This window comes from Xenopus laevis, chromosome 3L (genome assembly GCF_017654675.1).
Source record: "Xenopus laevis strain J_2021 chromosome 3L, Xenopus_laevis_v10.1, whole genome shotgun sequence".
In the NCBI taxonomy this organism is placed as follows: domain Eukaryota; kingdom Metazoa; phylum Chordata; class Amphibia; order Anura; family Pipidae; genus Xenopus; species Xenopus laevis.
In genome coordinates, this window is record NC_054375.1 from 129,174,609 (window position 1) to 129,201,884 (window position 27,276).

A 27,276-nucleotide genomic window follows, 5' to 3' on the forward strand; every position below is an offset into this window, starting at 1 on the left:
AAGGATATTATTAGTTACCGAGGAGTTTCATGACCATATAAAAACACGAGGCCGAAGGCCGAGTGTTTTTATACAGGTCATGGAACTCCGAGGTAACTTCTAATATCCTCATATTTTACAACTGGGGGTACTTTATTTATTATAATACACAGATTTCAATGAGTCATGTGACTGAAATGACATCAGAACTCACCGTTTATAACTGATGACATCAGAACTCACCGTTTATAAGGATATCATTTACAAGATATTCATGGCTTTTGTGTATTATAATGTAATAATGTAGATTTTAATTTTACCAAATCATTTACTGAGCATGGAGCTGAATCCGAGACTGAGGCTCAGAAAAACGTCCTCTCCGTTCTACCCATAAACTGGCCTTGGTTGACTCCGGTGCTGTATATAGGAAAATGCACAGATTGCAAATTCATCCAGATGCAGAATTACAGGTACGAGCATCACAAGGGGCATTTCACAGAAACTAAATAATTCACCAGGCTACTTTAGCGAGTGATGATACACAGAGCGTTATTACTTGCAGGAAAAAAGGCTCCAGATGCACAGTGGTTTAAATGCCAAGTCTTTTCCAATTCACAAAACAAATTGCGTGTAGTACCCAGTCAGAGGGGAGAAATGATCTGCAGCATAGTTAAACTGGGGTCAGAAATGAATACATACTATATAGATGATGGTATAGTTCAACTACAACCAATGTGTACAGTAGCTTTATGCCTGTTACATCATATCTTATTTAATCTTTTGTCGATCCTTCACTGCTCTTAACAAAAGCAACGGCAGGCAGCACTTATTCTTTGCTGCCAGTGGGACATGATCCACCATGTTTTTTTATTTGATTCCAATCAGCAGCAGCAATTGTAACGCATAGTGCGACAGTGGAAACGATGGACACATACAATAAAGGGCAGATTTATAAAGGGTCAAATAGAAATTTAGAATTTTTGAATTTTTTGTTATGGTTATAATTGTCAAATTCGACAAGGGCGTTATCCAAACTCGATCTGAGTTTTTTGTTTTTTTTTTAAAAAAAAAATAGATTTTCAAGATTTATCATACTCTGGCCCTTTAAGAATTCGAATTCGACTATTCGCCACCTAAGACCAGCCGAATTGTTGTTTAAATCAATGGGATATGTCAAGGGATAATCTTGGACATTTCTGACATTCGAATTGAAAAAACGCGAATCAAGTTTGATCGAATTAGATTTGAAAATTTTTGGGTCGTTTAAATCAGTCCGAGTTAGATTAATTTGATCTTAGTAATACATTTTGATTCGTCGAATTTCGAATTTATGGGAGTTTACTGACATGAATTCGAAATTTGACCCTTGATAAATGTGCCTCCCTGTGTGCACATATGTGTGTATATGCATGCATGCTTATTAATAGAAAGATGGAAAACAGCAGCAGCTTCTTTTTCACTAACATCAGCATCAGGGGGAGAGGGTCAGGGTTTGGAGACACTTTTAAGCACATAGGCCACTTGGGAGCTGACATATTTGAAGAGGGAGATGCACTCAGTGCTCCTATGCCTTCTGCTCTTGAGGTCCCATGGGCCCCCACTAAACAGAGCTCTCTGCATGAAACTAATAACCATATCTTCCCACCATGTGAAGGAAACACTCTCATAATGCACACAGTACACAGCACAATCCATAAACTAATATTTCTTTTTAATTGGTCTTCATTTTTTATATTGTATAAAATATAAAATATGAAAACCAGCTGGCAATCTCCTTCAAATATGACTTCTACATCATACTTGAAGTTAATTTAATGGTGAAGCATCCATTTAAAAATACAAACAAGTTCCTTAGACCTTAGATTTACTGGCTTCTTCAGCCAAATAGTGGTTAAAGGGCATGTAAAGGCAAAAAAATAAAATCCCATTTTTACTTTCTTCAATGAAAAAGAAACCTATCTCCAATATACTTTAATTTAAAAATGTGTAATGTTTTTATAAGAAACCTGACTGTATGCAGTGAAATTCTCCCTTCATTTACTGCTGTGGATAGGAATTGACGGTCCCTTCTTCTCAAGGTACAGTAGCCAATGGAACACTGCTGGTGTCCATGCTTCCCTATAATATAATAGGCAGTCGGAGTCCCGTTTCGCTTTGCCGAAAAATTTGCGAAACGCATTGAAGTCAATGAAGTCAAATTATATATATATAATGTTATCATTTGTATATTTTGAGTTATTGAATTGATGCAATTTTGACAGTACCACATGTATCCCTATAAATGATACATTTAAACACATTGCTTTATTACACTGTTGCATATTTTATCTGTATGATCTTAAGACATGTTTGTTGGAAGTTTTTCATGTGTTCATGTGAAAACAAATAAGTGGTGCGTGGGGTATTTAAGCTGTGAACTCACTTTCTGTTTCACACCCTAATGACAGTCCCAGGTGGATCGAAACACGTCAATGTCATTGTTGGTTATACAGGTATAGGATCCGTTATCCGGTAACCAGTTATGCAGAAAGCTCTGAATTACGGAAAGACCATATCCCATAGACTCAGTTATAATGAAATAATTCACATCTTTAAAAACTCTTTAATAATAAAACAGTAGCTTGTACTTAATCCCAACTAAGATATAATTAATCCTTATTGGAAGCAAAATCAGCCTATTGGGTTCATTTAATGTTGATATGATTTTCTCGCAGACTTACGGTATGAAGTTTCAAGGAAAGATTAATTTTCCAAAAACCCTTGTCCTGTGTATTCTGGATAACACGTCCCATACCTGTACTGTATAATAAATAGGTAGCAGATGGGTTTCATGATATTGTGCTAACAACACATTTAACACTATTGTACTAAAAGCACCTTCCCAGAAATAGATATTTGCCATATTTAGGCTGTTCTTGAATAAGTATTTATCGCTTAGTGGTGTTGTGATGGTAATGATATTCCCCATAACGTACTGAATATGTTTCTTGACTTTCAGGAGTCAACACAAGGTGGAGAACATAGTGACCCGCAAAGATGAGCAGTGAGGCCACCCCTGAGGCTGTGTCCTCTCCACTGGAGCAGAAATATTTTGACAGATACACTGAAGATGACCCGGAATATCTGCGTGTCCGAAATATGGCGCCTGATGTCAGGCAAGACTTTAATATAATGGAGCAGAAGAAGAGAGTGACCATGATAATGCAAAGTCCAGTAAGTGCTAAACTGGGGAGTGATTGGAAGAAATGTTTATCACTGGACACAATCACATTATTAAACGCCTACCCCATATTCTCATGGTGCTTTTCACTACACACTAAATCAGCAATGCCTTAAATTTTCATCTTGAGCTGGCAACCAGTTGACCAGTCCAGTTGAGTGTTTTCTACAAAAAAAAACTTAATTCTATCACAGATTTCTAATAAAGGGCCAGACAAAACTTATTATATGGTTTATAACATGATAACTTTAGGGGCGAGATTCAATAAGAGGAGGAAAAACTTTTCTCCTGATTCAGTTCCAGTTTTTCCTCTAGACATCAATAGTTTTCATGCGATAAACAGTGAGATACGTTTTTCTCATTGAATTGCATCTGGCATCTCATTGAATTGCATTAGGAGATAAGTCTTTCTCATCTAACTGAATCTGGTCCAAAATGTGACATGAGGAATAATTTAATTAGTACAAATAGAGCAATGTAGTAGATTTTTTCTCATTATGTAGCATCAGTCAATGTATTTTTTCATTCCACTGTAGTTCCCTTCTAATAATGCTGTTGAAGGAAGAGATCGTGATAGGATTATCTCACTAACAGAAATTTGTTTTTATTGAAGCACCGAGCGAGTGCTTCGTGATCACACCAGTGAAAAAAACAATAGGACTAGCATCAAGAAAAACAAGTCCCCATCTCCTTAGTCATTCCAAAATGCACAATGTAAAAAGGGATTCTTCAGACCCCCTTTGTTGCAAGGCTAGGGGGTCCGTTTGTCCAGTCTTCTACAGCCACATGACTTTCAAAGGGAAAGGATAACCAGTGACCTCCGAAGAGGTCCACTGACATTTGCATCTACATCAGGGCCGAGTTTCAGGGGTAGAAGGAGCCTAATGGTCACACATCCCCCCATTAGATTTGTGCAAAGGCCCTAAGGAATACTGCATCAAATAATAATAAGAAAAAGACATATAGAAAAGTACCAGAGTGACAGACAGTGGAGATAAGAAATAATTAGAGAAAATCTCACTAATAGAAATACTTATATTGCAGTGCTGCCCAAACTGTAGAGGCTTCCGCCCTAGGGGTTGGCTTGGCACAGTGGGAGGGGAGTTTAAGCCTGAACTCTACTTAGGGTGAGAGAGAGGTGAGGAGAAAGCCTATTTGCTCTACTAGATTCACCAGAAAGCCCAGCATGAAAGTCATTTGGGGTGAAAACATACTTGTTCCCTAGATACAACCCTGATACACGAATGTTTTGCTATATATGTAACCATGTTGTGACCTGACCAAAGGCTTCACCTCCAAGAGGTGTTAGAGTTGAAAAAGTCTGGAAACCACTGCTCTGCAAATATTCAAAAAACTCATCTCATTGAAAACTCTATTGCAGTCTAGGGGAAAAACTGGAACTGTATTAGGAGAGAAATGTTTTCTCCTCAAACTATAATCAAACTATAGTTGGCACATGATAAACCATAAAATAATGTGTTGTTATTGAGTCTGGCCAACTGTAACTTCAGCTTCACAAGAAATGTCCTGCTTATTTTGTGAACTTATTGCAAAGGGAGAAGGGAATAATAGAAGCATACTGGGACCAGGTTCTAGTATCCCATAGCAATCAAGTAACAGTTAGCATTTAGTGCAATTTGAATAAAGAAACATTTCTTGTAGGTTTTTATAGGTTTGTAGACCTGGACAAAAAAGTAAATATAAGTCATATTGTGGTGGAGTCTTTTTCTGAGTGTAAATGATTGATGTAGAAGATGATGTAGAGTTCTTCTCTGCTTAGACAGTGTTCGAGTTTCCATCCTGCCATTTCATTGTTCCCTTCAGGCTGTTACAAACTGTTCTTCTGCCCATAAAGCAGGGAGGATTAGATTCTGTATTTAATGAGTGAATTAGTCATTTTTACTGGCAGTTCAATAAAGGGTTTGATTTTATGCCAGCCCGGTCTTTTGTGCCCTGGGCAAATACTATATAAATATATATACATACATATTGTGACAAGCTGGCTTCCTGTACATGTAATTTTTTGGGGAAATAAGCTATGGTAGACAGGTAATTAAGCAGAGGATCAGCAGCATAAAGACAGGGATAGGGTCAGACTGGGGGGCCCGGGGCCCCGCTCTGGACCCCCCCCCCACCATGCACGTGTGCAAGCAAGTGTGCACAATGTATTTTTGGAAGGAAGGTCGCAGCAGGAGCAATATGCCAGTCCGACCCTGGACAGGGACACAGCATCTTCAGGCAAAAACAAAGGTTTATTTTGGCAAATTCTTCCCAACATAAAGTCACAGGAACACAGTTCATTGGCATTTCAACAGCACCCATTCAAAACATTTCCCCAGTTTGGGTTTCTCACCTTCTAGTTTTTCTCCCTCTGCTCCTTGCAATTGCAGACAGCGCCCCCAGCCACTTGGAGTTCCTAACACAGACAGGTGACCTTCCTGATATGTGCACTACTCAGAGAGACCTTCCTAACACTCTCATTAATTATGAGACAAGTGAGCTCCAATATGCAAACTAGACCACTGGAATGGATTTTCTGGTTTGCCTGTTCCTTCCACAACACTATAGATTCCAAGTCCAGACAGCAAAAATCCTTTAAACAGGGAAACCATTCACTGTTTAGTAACATCTCCCTTGCAGCTTTCATCTCCTATTGGGGAGAAATTAAAGGCAAAACTCACATTTTTACTCCTTTCTTAATATTTGTGCAATGTCTTATTACTTCTGCCAGGGAACAAATGTATTTTCAGTTTGCTGAAGTTTCAAAGTATTCATGCTCTTCTCCGACACCTCTTTTCCTTGTCCATGAATTATTGTTTCCTCTTATGCTTTCATGAAATGATTGCTGTATTGTAATGCATAATTTATTGCATTAATGCAGTGAAATGAGATCTGCACAAATCCACCGTTTCCACTCCATAATTGGCCTTGACTTCTTGATGCTCAAGGCATAAAATGGTCTCTGGAGGATTTCCTTTTAAATAAAGCCACCACTCTCTTAGATTTTAAAGGCACATGAAATCCAGCTGTACTAAAGTATACAGTATATACACTGAGCCTTACTGGGAGCCTTATCCCAAGTTTTTCAGTGGTTCTTTCCATCCATTCATCTATATCCTGCTCCTGATGTCTAGCCTCTCAGTCAAGTCAGGGACAATAAATGTCCATTACATTGACTACTGTTCTACATGTATTTAATATCAAAAAAATATATTTGGATCTATTAAAGAGGTCCAGAGCAATCTGGAACTATGAATCACTTATAACTCCAATTCAGACACAGCATGGTTGAAGCTCTTGTTGATGTGGAGGCCCAAAGCTGGGAGATATCTTGAAGGAGGTATTTTATTTCTGATTCCATTTGGAATGAGTTCCAAAAGAAGTGCAAAAAGCCAATCATATATCTAATGTGGCTATTTTTAATAGTTTAATAATTGACAGGTTCCCTATTATGTTGTATTCTGTATACCTTCTGCAAGCTACATTTTGGACTCTAACACTACAATATAATAAAATTTATTATATGGTTTAGTAACATATAGACCAATCAGCCCTACTGGTCATCTGTTGGGTGACTAGTTGTTGAGTAAATATCTGAGCGAGTTTCTATGGGTTACTAGATCTGGTGCAAACTTTGTGATCTCTATTATATACTTTAACACAGAGGCACAATAATGAACAATTCTATAAAATGATCAGGGGGGTAACTACAGAGGAAGCAGACCCTGTGACTGAAGGGGTCCTGAAGGTATAGGGGCCCATGAGGTCCTAATTCATATACAATTTCAATAAATATTGGTCAAACAGGTTAACCTATAGACATTTTGGGAGCCTGAAAAATAATTTGCTGTGGGGCCCAGTAATATATAGTTACGCCACTGAAAGTGATGACATTTCTTTATGTTTCAGTCGTTCAGGGAAGAGCTGGAGAGTCTCATCCAGGAACAGATGAAGAAGGGAAACAACTCCTCTAATATCTGGGCTCTCAGGCAAATCGCAGACTTTATGGCCAGCACTACTCCATCCGTCTTCCCAACCTGTCCTGTCAGTAGGTGCCTTTTACTTATAACTTGCCAGAAACAATTGTTGTTCAAGTTTTTCCATTGAGAAGATAAGCATACCGTCCAATCTCAGGGGTAGAGGGTGATACATTGAGCTTGATATTTAATTCTCTGTAGGTCAGTCTAATAGTATTATATGTGTGTGTGTATGTGTGTGTGTAGAGAATAAGTGGGGTGGTCTCAATGAGAATGAAACAAAAAAATTGGAAATTAAACAAACTTCATTTCAGGCTCCTCAATGGTGTTGCCAATCAACGATATCCACTGCAATGACCCTGTCCCTCTGGCAAAAGGCGAGAGGCTCATGAGATGCAAACTTGCCAGTGTCTACAGACTGATGGACCTTAATGGCTGGGCTCAGCTTAGTGGTACCTTTTCCTCAGTGAGTACAGTTTACATTGACCTTTCTTGACAGGAATATGATGCCACTCTAATGGACTATAATAATATGTGGCATGAGTGCTGATCCATATGTAGTCTCCCAAAGAGCTCCTATCCTCCTATCTAATACTGTAGCTTTTGTATGTTATCAAGTAGTATAAACATGCCCATTATGGCAGTACTGTGAAAGACAGCTACATAGCAATCTGCTAATTATTGGTTTATAGCCAGCATGTAGCCTTTTCTCCCTAGAATATGATATTCTTTACCACTGGGACCTGTAATAGTAATACTAGTACCTGGAAGAATAACCATAGATGATTGGGTGTATTTATCAAAGGGTACAGAACCTGCGACTGATAGGACCCAGGCACTGGGTCTATACCCTTTGATAAATACACCCAAGAGATGAAGGTCCAGTAGGCACTGGCTGATGAGCAGTTTCAATATATGTTTCCCAAAAATGTCTTATTCACAAAGATTTGGGGCCCCTAACAATATTTTTGATGTGAAGCCCAGTAACTTCTATGTATGCCACTGCTCTGAAATATCATGGTCTCACAAGTCAATGCCCCAATTTCCATTTGTTCATTTGCCTAGTCCTTTGGTGGGGAAGAGATTCTTGCTTTAGTTTGGGTGGTTTTCAGCAGTAATAGGAGATCTACCCATAAATCACTAATCAAAAGTAAAATGATAAATATAGATTTAAAAATATTACAGCTAGGAAAATATACGGGCAGAATATGCCTGCTCTTAACTTAGTATTCAGATTACATTAGTGTTATCTAACCCCACCCCACCCCATTGCATCAGGGATATTTTCCAAAAGTCACATGGCTGCCACCAGGCAGTCGCTAACTATATAGAAATGCTGGGCATACAGGCAGGAAAATAAACAACTTACCCATGATTGAATGTGGTTTGGCTTTCAGATAAGAGTAAATAAAGAGCAAGACCACTTCTTAATCAGCCCGCGGGGAATCTCCTGTAACGAGGTGACGGCATCAAGTCTGGTAAGTTTAATGCGCATGCACACAGAACTTTATATCTATAATATTATATCTGATGTTAGAGATGTAGAGAGAGAGACTTACAGAGAAAAGCATAACACATGCTGATGCATTGGAATGAACACAATGCCACATAGCAGCAATGTTTCTGGTTTGGCAGCCATGATGTGTGGCAAGACCACCTCGCTCAGGTGACTCTCCTGCTGGGACATAGTCACCAACAGAAACAGTTACACGGGCTCCCAAGGAGCTCATTTAACTTTAAATGGGTTGTTCACCTTTAAATTTAACTTTAAGTATGATGTAGAGAGTGATATTCTGAGACAATTTGCATTTGGCTTTCATTTTTTATTATTTACAGTTTTTTTAAATTATTTAGCTTTTCATTCTGCAGCTCTCTGGTTTGCAGTTTCAGCAATCTGGTTGCTAGGGTCCAAATTACCTTAGCAAGCATGCATTGATGTGAATGAGAGACTGGAATATGAATAGGAGAGGGCCTGAATAGAAAGATGAGTAATAAAAATAGGAGAGGCCTGAACAGAATGATGGGTAATAAAAAAATAAAAAATTGTTAGCAATAACAATACATTTGTAGCCTTACAGAGCATTTATTTTTAGATGGGGTCAGTGGCCCCCATTTGAAAGCTGGAAACAATCAGAAGCAAAAGGCAAATAAGGAAAAAAGCATGAGAAAGAGAATATTTCTTAAAATTACCCATTATATACAAATATGTTAACTTAAAGGTGAACCACCCCTTTCAGGCACAGGAATGGGGGAGCTGGGTGGCAAGCCTGGAGGGCAGCCAAACATAGGGTTGCTCATGTAGCAAGTGACCACCTCTATGTATAATTATTTCTGTGTGTATGTTACTATGTTTAGTAGCCCTGTTTATGTATAAAGATACATATCTGACCTCTTAACCTTCTTAAAATGTATTTTAGCATAACAGACAAACAGAACCAGACATTTTCTCTAGTTCTTCTTTATTCCCAGAAAAGTATTGTATTATTGATAATGTCACTCAGTTGTAGCGCTATAGTAAAATGAGTGCACCTTACTCTACTATAAGCTCCACTCCCAATAAATGTGCTCTGGATGGGACCTTAAAATCTTAGGGAGTGAACCCTCGCAGTGGTGTGGAGGCAGGGTGTAGTGCAACTGTAACTGTATTCAGGGTACAAATAATTGGGCACCAGTGGTTCTTATAACTTAACCATAGAACATATTTATTGGACATACTGTATACAATCCTCAGTGAAGTGTACACAAGAGAACATGCAGGATCATACATCAACATTGGATAGGCAATACTCACAGCACCTTTGGTCAATATAAGTTCCCTCGTGAATGAGGACAATGTATGCAGCCTTGAGGAGGTACACCCAGCTTTCAGCCTTTTCCCTAAGTGGAATCTGAGGGGAAACTCTACCCTAGGTCTGTACACTTAGTCCCTACTTCTGGGCAATTAGAACCCGGGATCTTAATCCCACTCACAATCCTCAGAGGAGCCTCAAGCTGCTCGGCTAAATATCCTGTCTATCTGTCACTCCTAGAGTGACCTATGAAGGTGAGTAGCCTATCCTTACTAGACTTGACCTGTCTAGGTTCCACTCGAGCTCTGCCTGCCTGCTCAGGCTAGAGCTAGCACAAGATGGACCCTGAAAACATGGCTTCAGAGGCTTTTATACTCTAGCACAGTGCCATCTACTGGTCATTTTGAGAAACAACAAGGGGCATAGCTTAGAGCAGAAATAGGAAAAAGTTCCACCTCCTAACTGTATTTTAGGACCCTGTTAGGTGTCTAAAACACTAGGGAACTGCCTGCTAAATAATACTAGGGAACTAATTTACCAGTCCCCTACACAGTAATCAGGCCTTTATTATAATTTGACCTCCCTCATTACAGTGGAATGTAATAATGTTGGTGTATAAAATAGTAAATGTAAAATATTAAATGTGCTGCATAATTTCTTTTAAACCTTTTTTTTTTGGTTTGTGAAGTGGGCTCCCAGAATATTTGGGTCCCCTGATAAAAGGATAAGAGATGGTGGCTTAGAGTGAACACTGATCTATATCAAGAATCCCTGTCAGTATATAAGTCAGACCGGACTGCTTTTTCTTACCAGAAAGGCAGAAGAGGCAGATACTATGGGGTGTATTTATGAAAGAGTGAAGTAGAGATGGCTACCATTCGCTAGAGTGAAATTCCACAACTCTCCATTCATTTCTATGGAAATTTTGAACTTTCACCCATTGATAAATTCTCTTTTAAAACTCCTGTAGAAATGAATGGAGAGTGGCGAAATTTCACTCTAGAGGACTGTGGCGATCTCTAACTTCACTCTTTGATAAATATACCCCAAGGTCTTTCCAGGATCCAACATGTTGCTGGTGGGTGAATTGGCACTGGGCATATAACTTGTTGGCTGGTGGTGCATCCGTGGCATTGTTCCGTCCATGTTTAACTCATGCCAGCAACACAGCCACCAACCAGCCCATTGTTGGACGGTAGACACAAATGGCAGGTAATAATGTTCATGTTGTAAAGCACTAAGGAATTCAGAAACAGAAAACATCCTTCTGCTTACAGAGCAAAATATTAGCCAGTCTTGTTCAATGTCACGACAGGTGAAGGTTAACATTCTTGGGGAGATGGTGGAATCGGGAAGTACCAGCTTTGAGGTGGCCTCTTGTGACTTCAGCCTGCACTCAGCCATCTACTCAGCACGACCAGACGTGAGGTGCATCATCCAGTTACACACGGCAGCCGCTACAGCGGTAAGATCTGCTCTACTCATGGGGTTTCCATTGACCAAACTGTGTAGGAGAGGCATTCCACGACCATGACAGCAATCCATAGAACTACTAGTAATGCAGTGTGCAGGGATGGAAATGTGGGATATTCTTAGTAAGATATAAAATAAAGCGCGAAGAGAAGCACAGTGTGTGGGCGGCTTCAGTGTATGCACTTTGTGTGTGTGTCAGGGAATGACTAACTAATAATAAAAGCAGGGAAACCATCTGCAGCCTCCTGGGTTCTTATTAATCTACAGTTCTCAGCATTTTCCCTATAGCCCCTTGTGGCATGCTGGGAGCTGAGGTACAGCAATGTTTGGAGGTGCCTATCCCTTCTTCAAATCAAACCATTCCCTAGTAGCACTGAAGGGAATTATCACTGATATGGATTAAAGCACCATGGCATTCTGGGAGGGTGGTTCAGAAATACACCCCCCCCTTCTGTTACTTAAGGTATACAAAATGTTCCTGTATGTGCAAATGCCACATTTACACATTAACGAGTTCTACCAACTAGTTCTGTATGTGTCCTAGGTATCAGCAATGAAATGTGGCCTCTTACCCATCTCCCATGATGCCTTGCTAGCGGGGGAAGTGATGTACTACGATTACAGAGGAGACATGGATGAGGAAGATGACAGGATTGAACTCCAAAAGTGTCTGGGACCTACCTGCAAGGTAGATATACAATTGTGTTCCCACACTGGATATTTCCATATGCTCAGTGGAGTAAGAATTATATTAGATTTTATTTTTATATTTTTCACAAGCTTTCCTTATTTGCTGTAACTGCTAGTACTTGCCTCCAGATCTTTATCTGATTAGGCTCAGAAGTGGTGACTCATGCTATCAGATAATATAATAGGCTAGTTCAGGGTGCAATGCGGTGCTTGACCAATGGTATATGTTTATTGACCCATCAATATTTAACTGGGCAGCATTGACATATGGATTGGGCTGATGGGATTGTTTAGTCCTCAGTAGTGATGGGCTTCGCCGTAAAATTCGTGAATTTCCCGTAAAATTCACGAAACGGCAAAAAATTTGCGAAAAAAAAGTTTGACGCCCGAGTCAATTTTGACGCCCACGTTAATTCTGACGTTCGCGTCAATTTTAACGCTGGCGTCAAAGTCAATGGGCGTCCGAATAATGTTGACGCGTGTCCACAATTTTTGTGGCTGTTTCGTGAATTTATTCGGCAGTGGTTTTCGCCCATCACTGGTCCTCAGGACGGTAAGGGCAATCATCTGCCTTTCAAAAGTTCATAGTACAATTCCCACCTGGTAAACTACCAAAACTTTGCCAGTAAATGTAGTCTTCCATGTTATTTTGCCACTGGCATACCCAATAACACCCCCAATCCACCTCAGTCCCCACTCCCAAAACAGATTACTGCCCCAGATTCACCCAATAACCTCCCCCTGATGACACTGCCATGCCAATTAACCTCTTTGCCCAGTAATTCTTACCTGGTAAGGTGGCAAATTAAGTTGTCAGCCAGAGTCCAGCTTGTAAACCACCTTATTGTGTATGCACCTAGGCAAGGGAAGAGGGGGACATTTTTGTTTGGGGAAACAACAATATACAGTATGGTTTTCCATTGGACAGCTTATAACTATAATTATATATGGCAATTGGTCATTTTATTGGGGAGGCTAAGCCTTCCTAAGTCTTTATTATTATCCATGCAGTTCCAGATCAACATATGGAAAAATTGTTAAAAAAATGACTTTTGTGTCTATGTTACACAGTGCTACAGTAAATATAGAAAATCATGGGAAGTTCTCTGCATGTGGCAAAGGTGGTAACTGATGGACCCCACTCACCGTATGTCTGACCAATGTCTTTCTTTCACCACTGGGAGAGTATTTCTCTAATAATGCTCTGGGCATTAGGAAGCTTGATCAGGCCCGGATTTGTGGAGAGGCCACCAAGGCCCAGGCCTAGGGCGGCAGAATTTTAGGGGGCAGCATGTTGCCCAACCACACCCACATTGGTTTAGATACACTGGGGATGTACAGGAGATACGATAGTTTTTTTAAATTTTCCGTGCACCAATCTGGTCCTGATGATGTTAATTTGAGCAAATAAAAGGGAGGGGACGGGACACTGAACAATAGCGGGTCTAAAGGCGCCCACTATGTAAATCCGGCCCTGAGCTTGACACTCTGACCCCTTTGATTCACCACTAGAAAACTGTAGGAGGGAGGTGACGTCCTCTGAAACATCATTCACTGACATTGCCTAAACTCTGGTCATTATTCTGGGCACAAACACAATACTTTTCTACTTCATAATAGTGTCCCTCTATCTGCTTGCTAGAAGGAATGCAGCTATTGCTGTAATCTGGGTAGATCAATGGGATTCAGCCTGTCAGACCGTATTATGCTGAGGGTTGGAATTCCATGGGCAAAGGATAGTTCTATGTTCCAAACTTTCAACCTTTCTCCCTCTATGTAAACCAGGCAGCAAATCCATCTGCTGTACTGTGTCTAATGATGCTTGGCTCAGCATGTTTATAGCAATATTCTTTTTGGAAATAATTAATCTTTTATCAAAATCAAAGTAATAGGTGTCTGGGTTTTGCCTTTATTGGAATACCCCATGTCCCAAGCATTCCAGGGACTATGTACAAATGATACAAATGAAATCATCTCTAGGAACATTGTTTATTACTGTAACACCAAGATTGGAAGTGGAGCAGTTAGATTAAGTTGATCCTTTAATGTGTACACGCTGAACATCTGTTGGCTCATCTGTATGCATAATGCCAGAGCTGGATGCTGTTCTAATCTGTTCATCTTTAACTCCACAGATCCTCATTCTGCGGAACCATGGGGTTGTTGCGCTGGGAGAAACCGTAGAAGAGGCTTTCTATAAAATCTTTCACCTGCAGGCAGCCTGTGAAACCCAGGTAACCAACGCAGTTCCATTTCTTATCAGATAAGGAAAAATGATCAAGTGCACATCCAGGCCTCTTGTACTGTGTGCCTGGTGCTCAGTATTCGGGAGATGCCATTCCCTCCAAAGTATCATTTAGATGGAAGTCTTATGACACAACTCAAAACTGATACAAGGGGGACTAGCCCCTAATTTTTTATCATGCCAAAACATGGTTTTTGCACTTTTCATCTTGCCCATTTCCTACCCACCTCAGGGAAGGTGCACAGATCAGAATGAAGTGCAAAGATTTTCACCTCTCTCCGTGTGCAGTTCTGTTTGTGCCCAGTTTTGGACTGGGGGAAATCTGAGCCAGGGAGCGATATTTTCAGGCTGGCAGGGGGAGTGGATCTGGGCTGGTGGGGCCCATGAAGACTGTGGTCCACCGGGTTTTTCCCAGTGTCCTGCTGGCCAAATCTGACCCTGGATTGTCCTGCCTCCTGGAATGCCAGTAACCTTGCAGCATGCAAAGCAGGAGTGCTGAGAGCTCAAGGTAAAAGGAAGCCCAGTATTTACAGTCTGCTCAGGGCATGTATTAGGAAAGGGTCCCTTGCAGAGAATCATATATTACAGGCATTCAATCCATTATCCGGAAAACCATAATTCAGAAAGCTCAGAATTACGGGAAAGCCAACTCCGATAAACTCTATTTTAATAAAATAATTCAAATGTTTCAAAATGATTTCCTTTTTTTCTGTAATAATAAAACAGTACCTTGTACGTGATCCCAACTAAATGATAATTAATCTTTATTGGGAGCAAAACAATCCTATTGGGTTTAATTAATATTTAAATAATTTTTTAGTAGACTTAAGGTATGGAGATTCAAATTATGAAAAGATCCCTTATCTGGAAAACCCTCAGGTCCCAAGCATTCTGGATATCAGGTCCCATACCTGTATATTGCAATCCCCATTCATATGCATACAAGGGGGAAAAAAGAAGAGTATAAATGTATTTACAAACAATAACACCCTTTTTGTTTAGAGGAACATATGCCCTGCCTACAAGCTGACTGTGGAAGAGACTAGCAGGAGCACCCCTCTCTCAATACTGGCTTTTCCAGTTCTGGTGTCAGCATGTTTTTTTTGTGACTGGCAAACACCACCTATTAGTAGGTAGAATGAAAGATCAGGGTGGGACCAGACTCAGGATACCTGGGATCTCCCCTCTGCATATAGGGTTGCCACCTTTTCTAGAAAAAAATACCGGACTTCCTATATATTTAACTTTTTCCCCTATTAATAACATTGGGATCAACCATCATTTTTACCGGCCAGGCCCGGAAAAATACCGGCCAGGTGGCAACCCTATCTGCCTGGCAAATGCCATCCTCTCTCATTTCTGCCATAGAGATATGTAACAGAGATGCCATTTAGTACATTAACATAATGCCTCGATGTCATGTTCTTAAATGGGCCCTAGGGGGCCCAGTCCGACACTGTGTCACATATACAGAGGCTGCAGGCAGCTCCTGGGGGGATATAAATCTGTATTCAATGTTTAATTTCACAACATTTTGGAAAGCATGCCCACCCTTTGTCATGCACAGTGAAACAATAAACATGGTGTTATCCGGAGCAAATTTACTAATTCTACATAGACAGCATTCTATAGTACAGGTACGGGAACTATTATGCAGAATACTCGGGACCTGGGGTTTCCTGGATAAGGGATCTTTCTGTAATTTGGATCCCCATACCTTAAGACTACTAAAAATCATTTAAAGATTAACTTAACCCATACCTGGACTACCTAACCCCTACATTTACTATTTAAGGGACAATGTTTATAATGTTTATAATGCAGGTCATTGTATTAAAAATGGCACAGGATAAAACAATGATACACTATTACCGTATATAATTAATGCCGTTATATTTGTAACTACATTCGTCACTATGGCTCACAAGTGGGCCAGAATAGATCACAATAAGGGGTATTTAATAATCAACACGTTGATAGAAACTGTCATGTTATAACCATGGCAACTGCCAGTGAACGGCTTATGTTGGTCACCCCACCGTGTGTTGCCAAATCACAAGTGGTTAAGAAAATGCTTCCTCCTGTAAATGAATGTAGAAGGGGAAACGGTGACATGAGAGCGTGACCTACTGGCCAGACAATGGTAATGCAGGGAGAAAAGATTAAACAGGCTAAGAAATGGATGGAGCTTATAGAAAATCAGGATCAAACTGATTTAATCATGAAACCAATGGGAGAAACTTCTCAGATCCAGAACCCAAGTGTTAGGTGAAACACTATCATTTTATTTTTCCGATTTTTTATAATTCTGTATGATTTCTCTTACCTATTTTTACTGTTACAATTTGTAACTTTGTACACTCTGTACTATTCCTTTGTTTGGTATCATAGAATAAACATGAGGAAATGCTGTTTTTGATCATGCAAGTTGAAAAAGTCACTACCTGTATGGGACCTGTTATCCAGAATGCTTGGGACCTGGGGTTTTCCGGATAACGGCTGTTTCTGTAATTGGGAACTTTATACCCTAAGTCTGCTAAAAATAAATAATTTAAACATTAAATAAACCCAAGTTGCGGTATATTCAGTGTAAAAGAATTATAAGCACTGCTTCCGTCCAATGAAGCATAATATCCACCATGAAAAGTTGTGGTTAATAATGGGTCCACTGGGCAGAACTTTGTTCTGCCTATTGGACCCATTATCAACCACAACTTTTCATGTTGATTAAATAAACCCAATAGGATTGTTATCCCATGAATAAGGAATGATTTAATTTTAGTTGAGATAAAGTACAAGGTACTGTTTTGTTACAGAGAAAAGGGAAATATTACAGAGAAAAAAGGATATATTTTTTTCAATTTGGAGTAATTAAGTTAAAATGGAATCTATGGGAGACGACATTCCCGCAATTCGTAGCTTTCTCCTAACATATCTATACAGGTATAGGACCTGTTATCCAGAATGCTTGGGACCTGGGGTTTTCTGGATAATTAGGATCATTTCCATAATTTAGATCTTCATACCTACTAGAAAATCATGTAAAGATTAAATAAACCCAATAGGCTGTAATAGGCCAATAAGGATTAATTATATCTTAGTTTGGATCAATGTTCTGTTTTATTATTACAGAGAAAAAGGAAATCATTTTTAAAATTTTGGATTACTTGGACAAAATAGAGTCTATGGAAGATGAACAAGAAGAAAAACCCGCGGCTCTATCCAAATATTAAATATTTAACAATTTCTAATAAAAAGCCGGCGCTCATCCTGTATGAAAATTGACCTGGGTGCAAAGCCCCAGGTCCGTCTCTAAAGGGGTCAACCTTCTCGGCACTGTTACATAAACAATGTATATGTGTGAATTGTTCGCGCTCACCGACGAAGATGGGTGGTCCAGTGCGAACCCGTAGCTTGGGGTGAGATTCAAGGAAATCCTGAAATGAGCACACACTCCTGCGGCACAACCAATATTTCAAGATTTCTATGGGAGATGGCCTTTTCCGTAAATCGGAGCTTTCTAGTTAACAGGTTTCCAGATAATGGGTCCTGTACCTGTACATTTTTTCAGCCCTAAAAATGACTCTTTTTTTACCCGGCATAGCATCTTGTTTTCTGGCAGAGCTTCGCTTTCATTTTGTCATTTCTCTCCCCCCTGTTGTGTTCTGCAGGACTCCACAAGCTTCTTACATAGACTAAAATGAATAGGCACGTCACCAAGGGCCATAATATAGTCAACACTTTAAACATAAAACATCAGGTTAGCATTGATTTCAGTGCAGCAGAGTTAGCAACCAAGTTAGCAATGGTTCAAAAACTAATGCTATAATGCATCCCCTGTCATTACAGGACACATGTTAAATTAAAACACAGACAGTCCTATCATATAACTTAGGCTAATGGCACACCTAGAAAATCTTCTATCTATATTTCTGCCTCCTGCCATTCAGTTTACTTGAGTATGTATGCCTAGTGGATACAAGCAAAGGGAACAGCAGAATGTAGAGACATTATCAAGCTGGAATTGGATCCACCACAGATGCCCTTAGCCCTCTTACACTGGGACAGTCCCATGATTACAGACCATATGCATAATGCTGTAACACTGCAAATGACACTTTGATTCATTCTTGTGTTAATGGTGATATTGCCTGATTTGGGTTTCAGGCGTCAGCCGTGCCCAGTGCTGGAGGCCCAGATAATCTTATCCTGCTGGACAGGGAGAAATATCGTCCCCATGAAGTGGGAACAGTGGGCTGGGCTGGGAGCAAGTTTGGACCCATGCAGAAGAGCAGGCTGGGGGAACATGAGTTTGAGGCACTGATGAGAATGATGGATAATTTGGTAAGTCTGTAGAACATTTAGAGCAGATAATAGTTCTCTGCTCCATTCATGTGTATTCATCTTCTTAGCCCATGAGCCTGTAAGCAGTCAGTGAGCCTGTGAGAACCTTGCCAGCAGCATTTAAAGGAAAACGGTACCCCCAAAATGAATATCTGAGCAACAGATAGCTTATATCAAATTAAGTGGCATTTTAAAAAATCTTATCAAACTGGAATATATATTTAAGTAAATATTGCCCTTTTACAACTCTTTCCTTGAACCACCATTACGTGATGGTCTCTGTGCTGCCTCAGAGATCACCTGACCAGAAATTCTACAGCTCTAACTGTAACAGGAAGAAGTGTGGAAGCAAAAGACACAACTCTGTCTGTTAATTGGCTCATGTGACCTAACATGTATGGTTTGTTTGGTATGTTTGTGCGCACCGTGAATCCTACAATCCCAGGGGGCGGCCCTTATTTTTTAAAATGGCTGTTTTCTATTTATGATTACCCAATGACACATAGTAATAAAATAGTATATTATTATGAAAATTGTTTATATGCAAGGTTTTACATATGAGCTGACAAGACTGGGTTTTTTTTTGTTATGTGTTTCCTTTCTCAGACCTGGCTAATTTACTTCAGTGGTGTTGTTTTGATTTGCTTTCCTGTAGGGTTACAGAACAGGTTACTCCTACCGCCACCCGTTTGTTCAGGAAAAGACTAGGCACAAGAGTGAAGTGGAGATCCCAGCCACGGTAACTGCTTTCCTTTTTGAGGAGGAAGGTGTGCCCATGTCCACCCTGCGGCAGCATGCCCAGAAGCAGCAGAAGGAGAAGACCCGTTGGCTGAACACGCCAAACACTTACCTACGGGTCAATGTGGCTGAAGACACAGGCAGCCCCAAGACCACGGTAAGGAACTATGTCAACTAGGTCAGAGCCTTCCAATTCCAGGTGTGAGAAAAAGGCTTAGCAGCCTCTATAATATAAAATCCTTGATATTTTCTGTTCATAACAGTTCACTAACCAGTGTATAAGTAATATAAGTGCTGTAAAGATGTTAATCTGATTATGCTGGTTGTAGTGATAAGAATAAAAAAAGGCTTTTCTTGCTTGGTGCCCTATTTACAGTGGCTGAAAGCAGATGAAGTGGTTAAACCCAGCAGTGGAGTGCCCATCCGCATCGAGAACTCCAATCAGTTTGTGCCACTTTTCACTGACCCAAAAGAAGTCTTGGAGACAAGGAATAAGGTAAGAAATAGAGTTCTCTGTGTAAAATGCCGCATGTATTGCAGTAGGACTACATATTGGCCTGGGTAGGCATTGCTAACTGCCAGCCAAACCCTCTCTGCCTTATTTCAACCTCATCTGCTTTAAATCTATTATTTTAGTAAAGAAGTTCCCAACTGGAGATAGTTAATGTTGAAAAAATAATAGCATCCAGCACTACCATATGTTAAAATATATATTTGTACATTTTAACCAATGTATATTTTTATCCATAGATCAGAGAACAAAATCGCCAGGATATCAAGTCTGCTGGGCCTCAGTCTCAATTATTAGCAGGCGTGATAACTGACAAAAGCAGAAGTCCGGTAAGAACATTTCTCTCTTTTTATCTATGTTACTTCCAAGTGGGGGTGAGGATTGAAATGTGCACATTCAGTATATTTAACAGTGGGGGCTGGGAATGTAAGTCTCAGTCTTACTGGTGCTATCCATTTAACTCTGCCATTTCCATGTATTTATTTGTTATATATTCTTGTAATGGATCCATATGCATGACATACCAGTAAGTGAAACAAACTGATTTTATACAAGTTGTTTAATTATTCAGCTCAGAATCATTTAACTACCACGTTGCTTATTTTGCCAATGTTCATTACAGCAGAAATGTTTGCAAAACCGCCTAACTCAGAAATAGACAACCTCTGGGAATCAGTCTGTTGTCCCAACTAGCAAAGTTGGCTTGAGGGCCAAGGAACTCAGCTTTATTGTTTGCAATACACTAAGCTTATTAATAGTCTGTATAATTATAACTATAAGGAGATTATTGTGATTTCCCTTCAAAAATATATAAGGGAAATGAGGATCTCCAAGGAGCCTCCTACAATAGCAGTGACGGAGTTATAGTCCCTGGTGGTGACCAACTCAATCTCTTGCATTCATCAGTTCACCGATCTTACCACCAATGAATACTCCAAGCCACTGAGTGCCTGTTGGCCACTGTAGTATATAAAAATGCAAATCAATGCTAGAAATCTGAAGCCATTGTTGAGTTGTAACAGAAAATGTGCATAATAAATGCCACCCTGGCTGAATATCTGACCTCAGTGAAACTTTGAGGGTCAAGTATTATGGATTTTGGCTCAAGAAATTTAGACCATGTTAGACTTGAATTCTCTAAATTGGAGGTATTCTAGCAAATCAATTTCTCTGTTTGAGATGAACTGTGAAATAATAATGAAAATTGTGAAATAATAATGAAACTTTCATGGTGCTCAAAGCCTATGACACTCTAAACATTTGTTTCTATACTGGGGACATTGCCATTACTTTTTTATTTCTTCAACAATGGAAATATGCTGATGGAGCAAACATTCGGCATGTCATGGGCATAGAAGGTGATGATTTAATAAATGTGCATGTGAAATTGGGTGATTTCAGGCTAAGCCATGTTCTCTTTGTAGTCTGCAGACAGCCACTTGGCTTCAGGAACTGTAACAGAAATCAAACAGGAGCCATTAGAAGATGTTTCACCAGAGCCCCCAAACCCCTTTAGCCAACTGACTGACCACGAGCTTGAAGAGTATAAAAAAGAAGTGGAGAGGAAAAAGCATGTCCTTGATGGTAGGTATGGGGAGGACCTGTATTCACATACACAGTGTGGACATTCTAAGCATTAAGGTGTGCTTGGTACTGGAACCCTTGTGATAAATGTATGCAACTTTCCATTTATTAAACTAGTTACTGCTTTATTTGTATATGGAAAGCCATTTAAAACTATAGATCTATGGATTATTGTTGCAGCCATTGACCAGTTTGATCATAATCTTTTTTTATATATCTTTTATAGATCCAAATGAGAGGGAACCAGCTGAAGATGATTCCCAGCCATCACTGGTGACCCCACCCACTTCTCCTGTAAGAAGTCCCACCAAGACCATAGTCCCTATTGTTTCTCCTTCCAAGTCCACTGAAGGTAGGTAGAACAAGCTCAGTGTCTTGATCCTAAGAAAATCCTCTGATTCTCTTCTTCAATCCCCATGCAAGCTTGGAAGGAACATGTAACACATATTTTTGGAAATCTTAAAATGTAGGGATTTTATCAATTTTAGTAGAAGAAACAAGTAGCCTGTGACATTAATCAGGACCTCCAGGGATATTCAAGTCAGCCAAAATTATTTATCAAAAATCTTAAATTTGCTCTGAGGGTTCTCCATTCCATTTATTCTGAACCTTATTGGGGGGGATAGCCCCACATTTTGGATTCACATTAAGGGGTCCATTTATTAAACCTCAAATTTATCTGGTCAAGGTTTGGATTTCTGCTAAAAATCCAAATCCAAAAATACTCCATCTCAAGCCTGTCGAGGCCACATAGAAGTCAATGGCAGATCTCCCTAAAGTTGTTTCTTCACATCTTGATCTGCCCTGGATAATCCTTAAAGTTGGGGGTTTTGTCCAATAATCCAAAAAAGTCAAGTTTTCGCAGCGAAAATTCCATAAAGTCAAGTTTTTGGACTGTCAATTGTGCGATACAAATTGACGATCGGTTTTGTCGCTTCTATTTCGTCTAGAAAAATGATTGATACATGAGTTCAATTTGTGGAAGGAAGTTTAGTCGACTTTGTTTACATAAAAAAACTGAGATTAATTTAAGTTTTAGTACATAACCCCCTAATTCTTACCAAATTTAAAAATATGAAAGTCATTCAAGGGAATGCTATGACCAGGCATTGTTCAGCTGGACTGCCTGCATTATTGAGACTACAGGATCACACCTTCTAGCTTCCCTTGCATGGAGAATCCTTAGATCAGTATAATTTAGCCATTCATATAGAGTATGCACCCTAATAACACATACAGTCCAACTTGCATTTGCAAGAGTTTAGTGTTTCCCATTGAGGCACATATATGGAACATCAATCTTTTGATTTTTCAATAGCCAAACCATAAAAAAGTTCCCTTACATGGAATTGGGATATATATACATTTTAAGTAAATAACTATGATTTGGGTGGAGGGAGAAGGAAGACTTCTCAGTAGGATACTGTTCTAGATAAATCATTCTGCAGAATATACAGTAGGACATCAGCAAATTGGTAGATTATCATTTAGTATCCATAGTAGTTTAAAAACTGCCATTTTTAATAAAATGAAGTACTCACCAGTTAGAAAACCGTACCTCGTTTTCTGGGGGGGGGGAGTTATCGTCACTAAAAAGGGATATATTTACCCTTAAATAACTGTGATTTGGGTGGAGGGAGAAGGAAGACTTCTCAGTGGGATACTGTTCTGCCTAAATCATTCATATTCATTTAGTATCCATAGTAGTTTAAAAACTGACCAGTTTGCAAACCGTGCCTCATTTTCTGGGGGGGGGGGAGTTATTAAAGAGGTGGTGGATAGCAGTGTAAGGTTGTGTCACACACACACACACACACACAAAGGCAAACTGTCACTTCTTGAAATGCAGCTGCTCTTCATGGAAAGTAGAAGTGTCACCCGCAGCCCTGTCCTCCTTCTCCTTCTGTGACACATCCAGTTGTTCTTGTACTCATTGTGGTCATACTTTGTCATTGTGCTTTTGTGTGTGTCCCCACAACCTCTCCCTTCTCTTTCCATGTGCTCTCTCATGGCAGGAGTCACCTCAGACTCTGAATACCTCTCTTTGTAGTAAGTATGGCTGAACCCACCTTGCTGCTCTTCTCACTCCTGTTTGCTTCTCTGGAAATATTCTCACCTCCCCTTCTCAGCACATTGTAAGCATCTGGTTACCCTGGATCTGAAATACTCACCTTATAACTAGGTGGATTTAGAGAAAATTGGCTGCAAAAAATATTTCCAGTCCACACATTTGTTGAACTACAGGTTATTCAGAAACCCGTTATCCAGAAAGCTCAGAATTACGGAAAGGCTGTCTCCCATAGACTCCATTTTATTCAAATAATACAGATTTTTAAAAGTTATTTCCTTTCGCTCTGTAATAATAAAACAGTACATTGTACTTGATCCAAACTAAGATATAATTTATCCTTATTGGAAGCAAAACCAGCCTATTGGCTTTATTTAATGTTTAAATTATTTTCTCGTAGACTTGAGGTACGGAGATCCATTATTCGGAAAACCCCAGGTCCCGAGTATTCTGGATAACAGGTCCCATACCTGTACAACATTTCCAAGGGTCCAAAAATGATCAGCTCTTCTGAATTAAATTTACTATCCTGCAAAAAAAAATGTAAAATGTGTTCATACCTGAAAATAATGTAAAATATTAAACTGCAAGACACGTTGCAGGGTTCTAGACCCTTGTTTAAGTCACAGAGTGCCTGTGAATATAAGAAAAGCTAAGGGGATACTATGAGTTGACTATTTGTAATTTGTTCTAGAATCATTTCTTTTGTGTTCATAAATCATTAAGCGGCAGAACTGTAATATAAGAGAACAAAGGAATTATGGATCATTGGCTGTATTTTTGGGTTAAACTCACCTAGAGTCACATGACAAGGAAAACTAAATATTTATTAAATTATAAATACATTATCTGTAAATCTAAAGCCCCATTGGACCTTGTATGGCAGCCTCTAAGGTTACGAGCAAAAGCTTGTGTGTTGGCTAAAGGGTAACCAGATGCAGCAATGATTCTGCAATGTTAACAAAGAATAATAAAGACTGATACTGTTTAATAAACCATCTAGCCTTGTTATGTTCTAAACCAGGGATGCCACTCATGGTCCTGCAGCTGATGTGAACGTCTGTCATTCCTCAGCAACTGATAATTGTTTGTGTAAGTTCCCAAAAGCTGCAGGACAATGGAGCTCATGTACAAACACTGAGCAATATTACCCCATAAATAAGTCTACTGCGGAAAGGATAATAAAAGCAGGACTCTGATTGGTCGTTGTGGTTTATTTCATACGTGCACGTTTGCCCACTGTAAGGAGATAACGTACCAACTTGCCAACCAATCAAACATTTGCTTTCTTTGTTCTACCTGCAGTTGGCTGAATATACCTAATCATAGGGTGGTTGCTATGTGTAACCGCCCACGTGCAAATGTTCCCAGTGTTTGTTAATGATCCTGAGTGCCACCCCTGCTTAAACATGTTTCACTGCAAGTCTGACTCGAAATGAATTGACTGACAAATGAGTTGTGTTTTTTGCTGTGTGTTTTTAGTGTGGGAAGGTATCTGAGAGTTAGGTTTTCCCTTTTCAGGCTCCTGGGTAGACATGCATGTTGTATGCTGGTATCACAGGGGATGGTCTGCTTTTTGCCCTGAACTAACACATAATTACTAATGCACACCTTAATCACTAACTGCTGAAATAGCTTGGTTACCCTAATGACACTTAAGTTGGGGAACCCTGTGCTTTCACTTATTGCTCACGTTTAGTTATACCTAGAAATCAGTATGTCCATAATAAGTTCTTCCACCCTGTTATGTGCTGCCTGCACTCTCAGTCTATTCAATAATGAATAACTAAATACAAGAATCCCAGTCTCCCTTCCACTATGAAGTAGTTCTCACCTCACTTTGGCTCTTCACCAAGGCAAGGAAATGTGAACAGCTTTTATCACAAAAAAATAAAACCCTATGCAAAAATGAATGTGAAATGAAGTTAATTTTATTGTGCTCCCATTTACTTTAGTTGTAAATTACCCATTGCGATTCCAGCCTCGTCTTTTCAGATTAGTACAGGTATGGGACCTGTTATCCAGAATGTTGGGGACCAGGGGCTTTCCGGATAATGGATCCTTCCGTAATTTGGATCTCAATACCTTGTCTACAAGAAAATCATGTATAAAATAAACCCAATAGGCTGGTTTTGCTTCCTATAAGGATTAATTTTATCTTAGTTTGGATTGAGTACAAGCTACTGTTTTATAATTGCAGAGAAAAAGGAAATCATTTTTAAAAATTATTTGGATAAAATGGAGAATATGATAGACGGAAATTCCGTAATTCTGAGCTCTCTGGATAACGGGTTTCCGGATAACTGATCCCATACCTGTAATAATAATAGTTACAAATGAATTATGCAAGGCATAGAACAGAGAAAGAAATCTTAACATCTCTAGTAACATTCGTGTTGTGTCTTTGTAAAGGAGCGGGAAGAAAGGAAGAAACCTCAGTACCCACAGACTTGCCCACCACCACGGAGGAGAAAATCCCACCGGCAGTGGTGTTGAATGGGAAAGAGGAGGATCAGTCTCCTCCCGAGGAAACGCCACCCAAAGTCACAGATACAGAAACTCCTAAAGGAAAAAGCGAGACCGTACAAAATGCATCCCCAGAGGGATCTCCCACTAAGTCGCCTTCCAAAAAGAAAAAGAAATTCCGCACCCCATCCTTCCTGAAGAAAGGAAAGAAGAAAGAAAAAGAGAAAGAAAAAGCAGAGTCTTGATCTTCTGACAGCAGAGGTCCAAAGGAACTCTCTATTTATATACAAGTCCCCTTGCTTCCATGACTGTGGCAGCAAAGGGGAATAAACAGACCTTTCCAAATAAGGGAACAAAGGTGAGATGAGCTGCATATTCCTTCAGGAATGGATGCCGTGGGTGTTCTCTGTGATTGTCTAGATTTTGCTGGTACAGAAAAGGGCACTGCCTCATGGGACAATCCGGCATAGATCTTATAAAGAAAAATAATAACTTCATCCAGAAATGGCTTCCTCACAACATCACTGGGCTTGTCATAGTAAACTGTTTGCTTTTGTGGTTTCTTTCAGTTATTTATTTTTCTATCCCTGGTATGTTAGAGTGAAATAAACCTACATATGTAATGCTGATTGTCAGTGACAGACCAATAAACCCTGTCAATTTGGGGCAAGCTTAAGGGCTCTTACAGACGAGCGTTTTTACCTGCGCTCCCCTGCGTTCCGTTTTTCTGCGTTCAGCCGCAGGGGAGCGCAGGAATAGACGCATTACATTTTTTCCAATGGGGCTGTACTCACACAGGCGCGTGTAGGCGCCGAACGCAGGAAAAATGCAGCATGTTGCGTCTCAACCTGCGTTCGGCGCCTACACATGCCTGTGTGAGTACAGCCCCATTGGAAAAAATGTGATGCGTCTATTCCTGCGCTCCCCTGCGGCTGAACGCAGAAAATGGAACGCAGGGGAGCGCAGGTAAAAACGCTCGTCTGTAAGAGCCCTAAAGGTGGTACAATTAGAAGGAGTTGCTGCAGAACTGCTTGTCATCCCCAAATCAATGCAACACAGCTGGTGTCACTCTAGCAAAGATATCCAATCTGTGCTTCTTGAGATAATGTTCAACTCCAGCTACAGGATCCCATTGAAAACTGTCTGGAGGTGCTTGGGGTTAGAGTTTAACAATATCCTGAAAACCACAGGT

At 39.9% G+C, this 27,276-nt stretch overlaps 1 protein-coding gene across 4 annotated transcripts in view; it reads left to right on the top strand.

Moving 5' to 3' along the window:
• Positions 1–26,837, top strand: part of add2.L (adducin 2 L homeolog) — a 50,113-nt gene extending 23,276 nt beyond the window's left edge. For 3 of the 4 annotated variants that reach the window (XM_018253389.2, XM_041586945.1, XM_041586943.1), the window contains exons 2-15: positions 2,978–3,192; positions 7,109–7,247; positions 7,491–7,642; positions 8,574–8,654; positions 11,281–11,430; positions 11,983–12,126; positions 14,264–14,362; positions 18,541–18,717; positions 19,373–19,612; positions 19,832–19,951; positions 20,206–20,295; positions 21,391–21,550; positions 21,777–21,902; positions 26,031–26,837. In XM_018253389.2, coding sequence (XP_018108878.1) covers positions 3,016–3,192; positions 7,109–7,247; positions 7,491–7,642; positions 8,574–8,654; positions 11,281–11,430; positions 11,983–12,126; positions 14,264–14,362; positions 18,541–18,717; positions 19,373–19,612; positions 19,832–19,951; positions 20,206–20,295; positions 21,391–21,550; positions 21,777–21,902; positions 26,031–26,329 — 2,154 coding nt within the window. In that variant the 5' untranslated portion in view covers positions 2,978–3,015 and the 3' untranslated portion in view covers positions 26,330–26,837. Of the gene's footprint in view, positions 1–2,977; positions 3,193–7,108; positions 7,248–7,490; positions 7,643–8,573; positions 8,655–11,280; positions 11,431–11,982; positions 12,127–14,263; positions 14,363–18,540; positions 18,718–19,372; positions 19,613–19,831; positions 19,952–20,205; positions 20,296–21,390; positions 21,551–21,776; positions 21,903–23,565; positions 23,600–26,030 lie in introns of all 4 variants that reach the window. The other variant, XM_041586946.1, reaches the window with a different exon arrangement.
• The last annotated feature ends 439 nt before the right edge of the window (positions 26,838–27,276 follow it).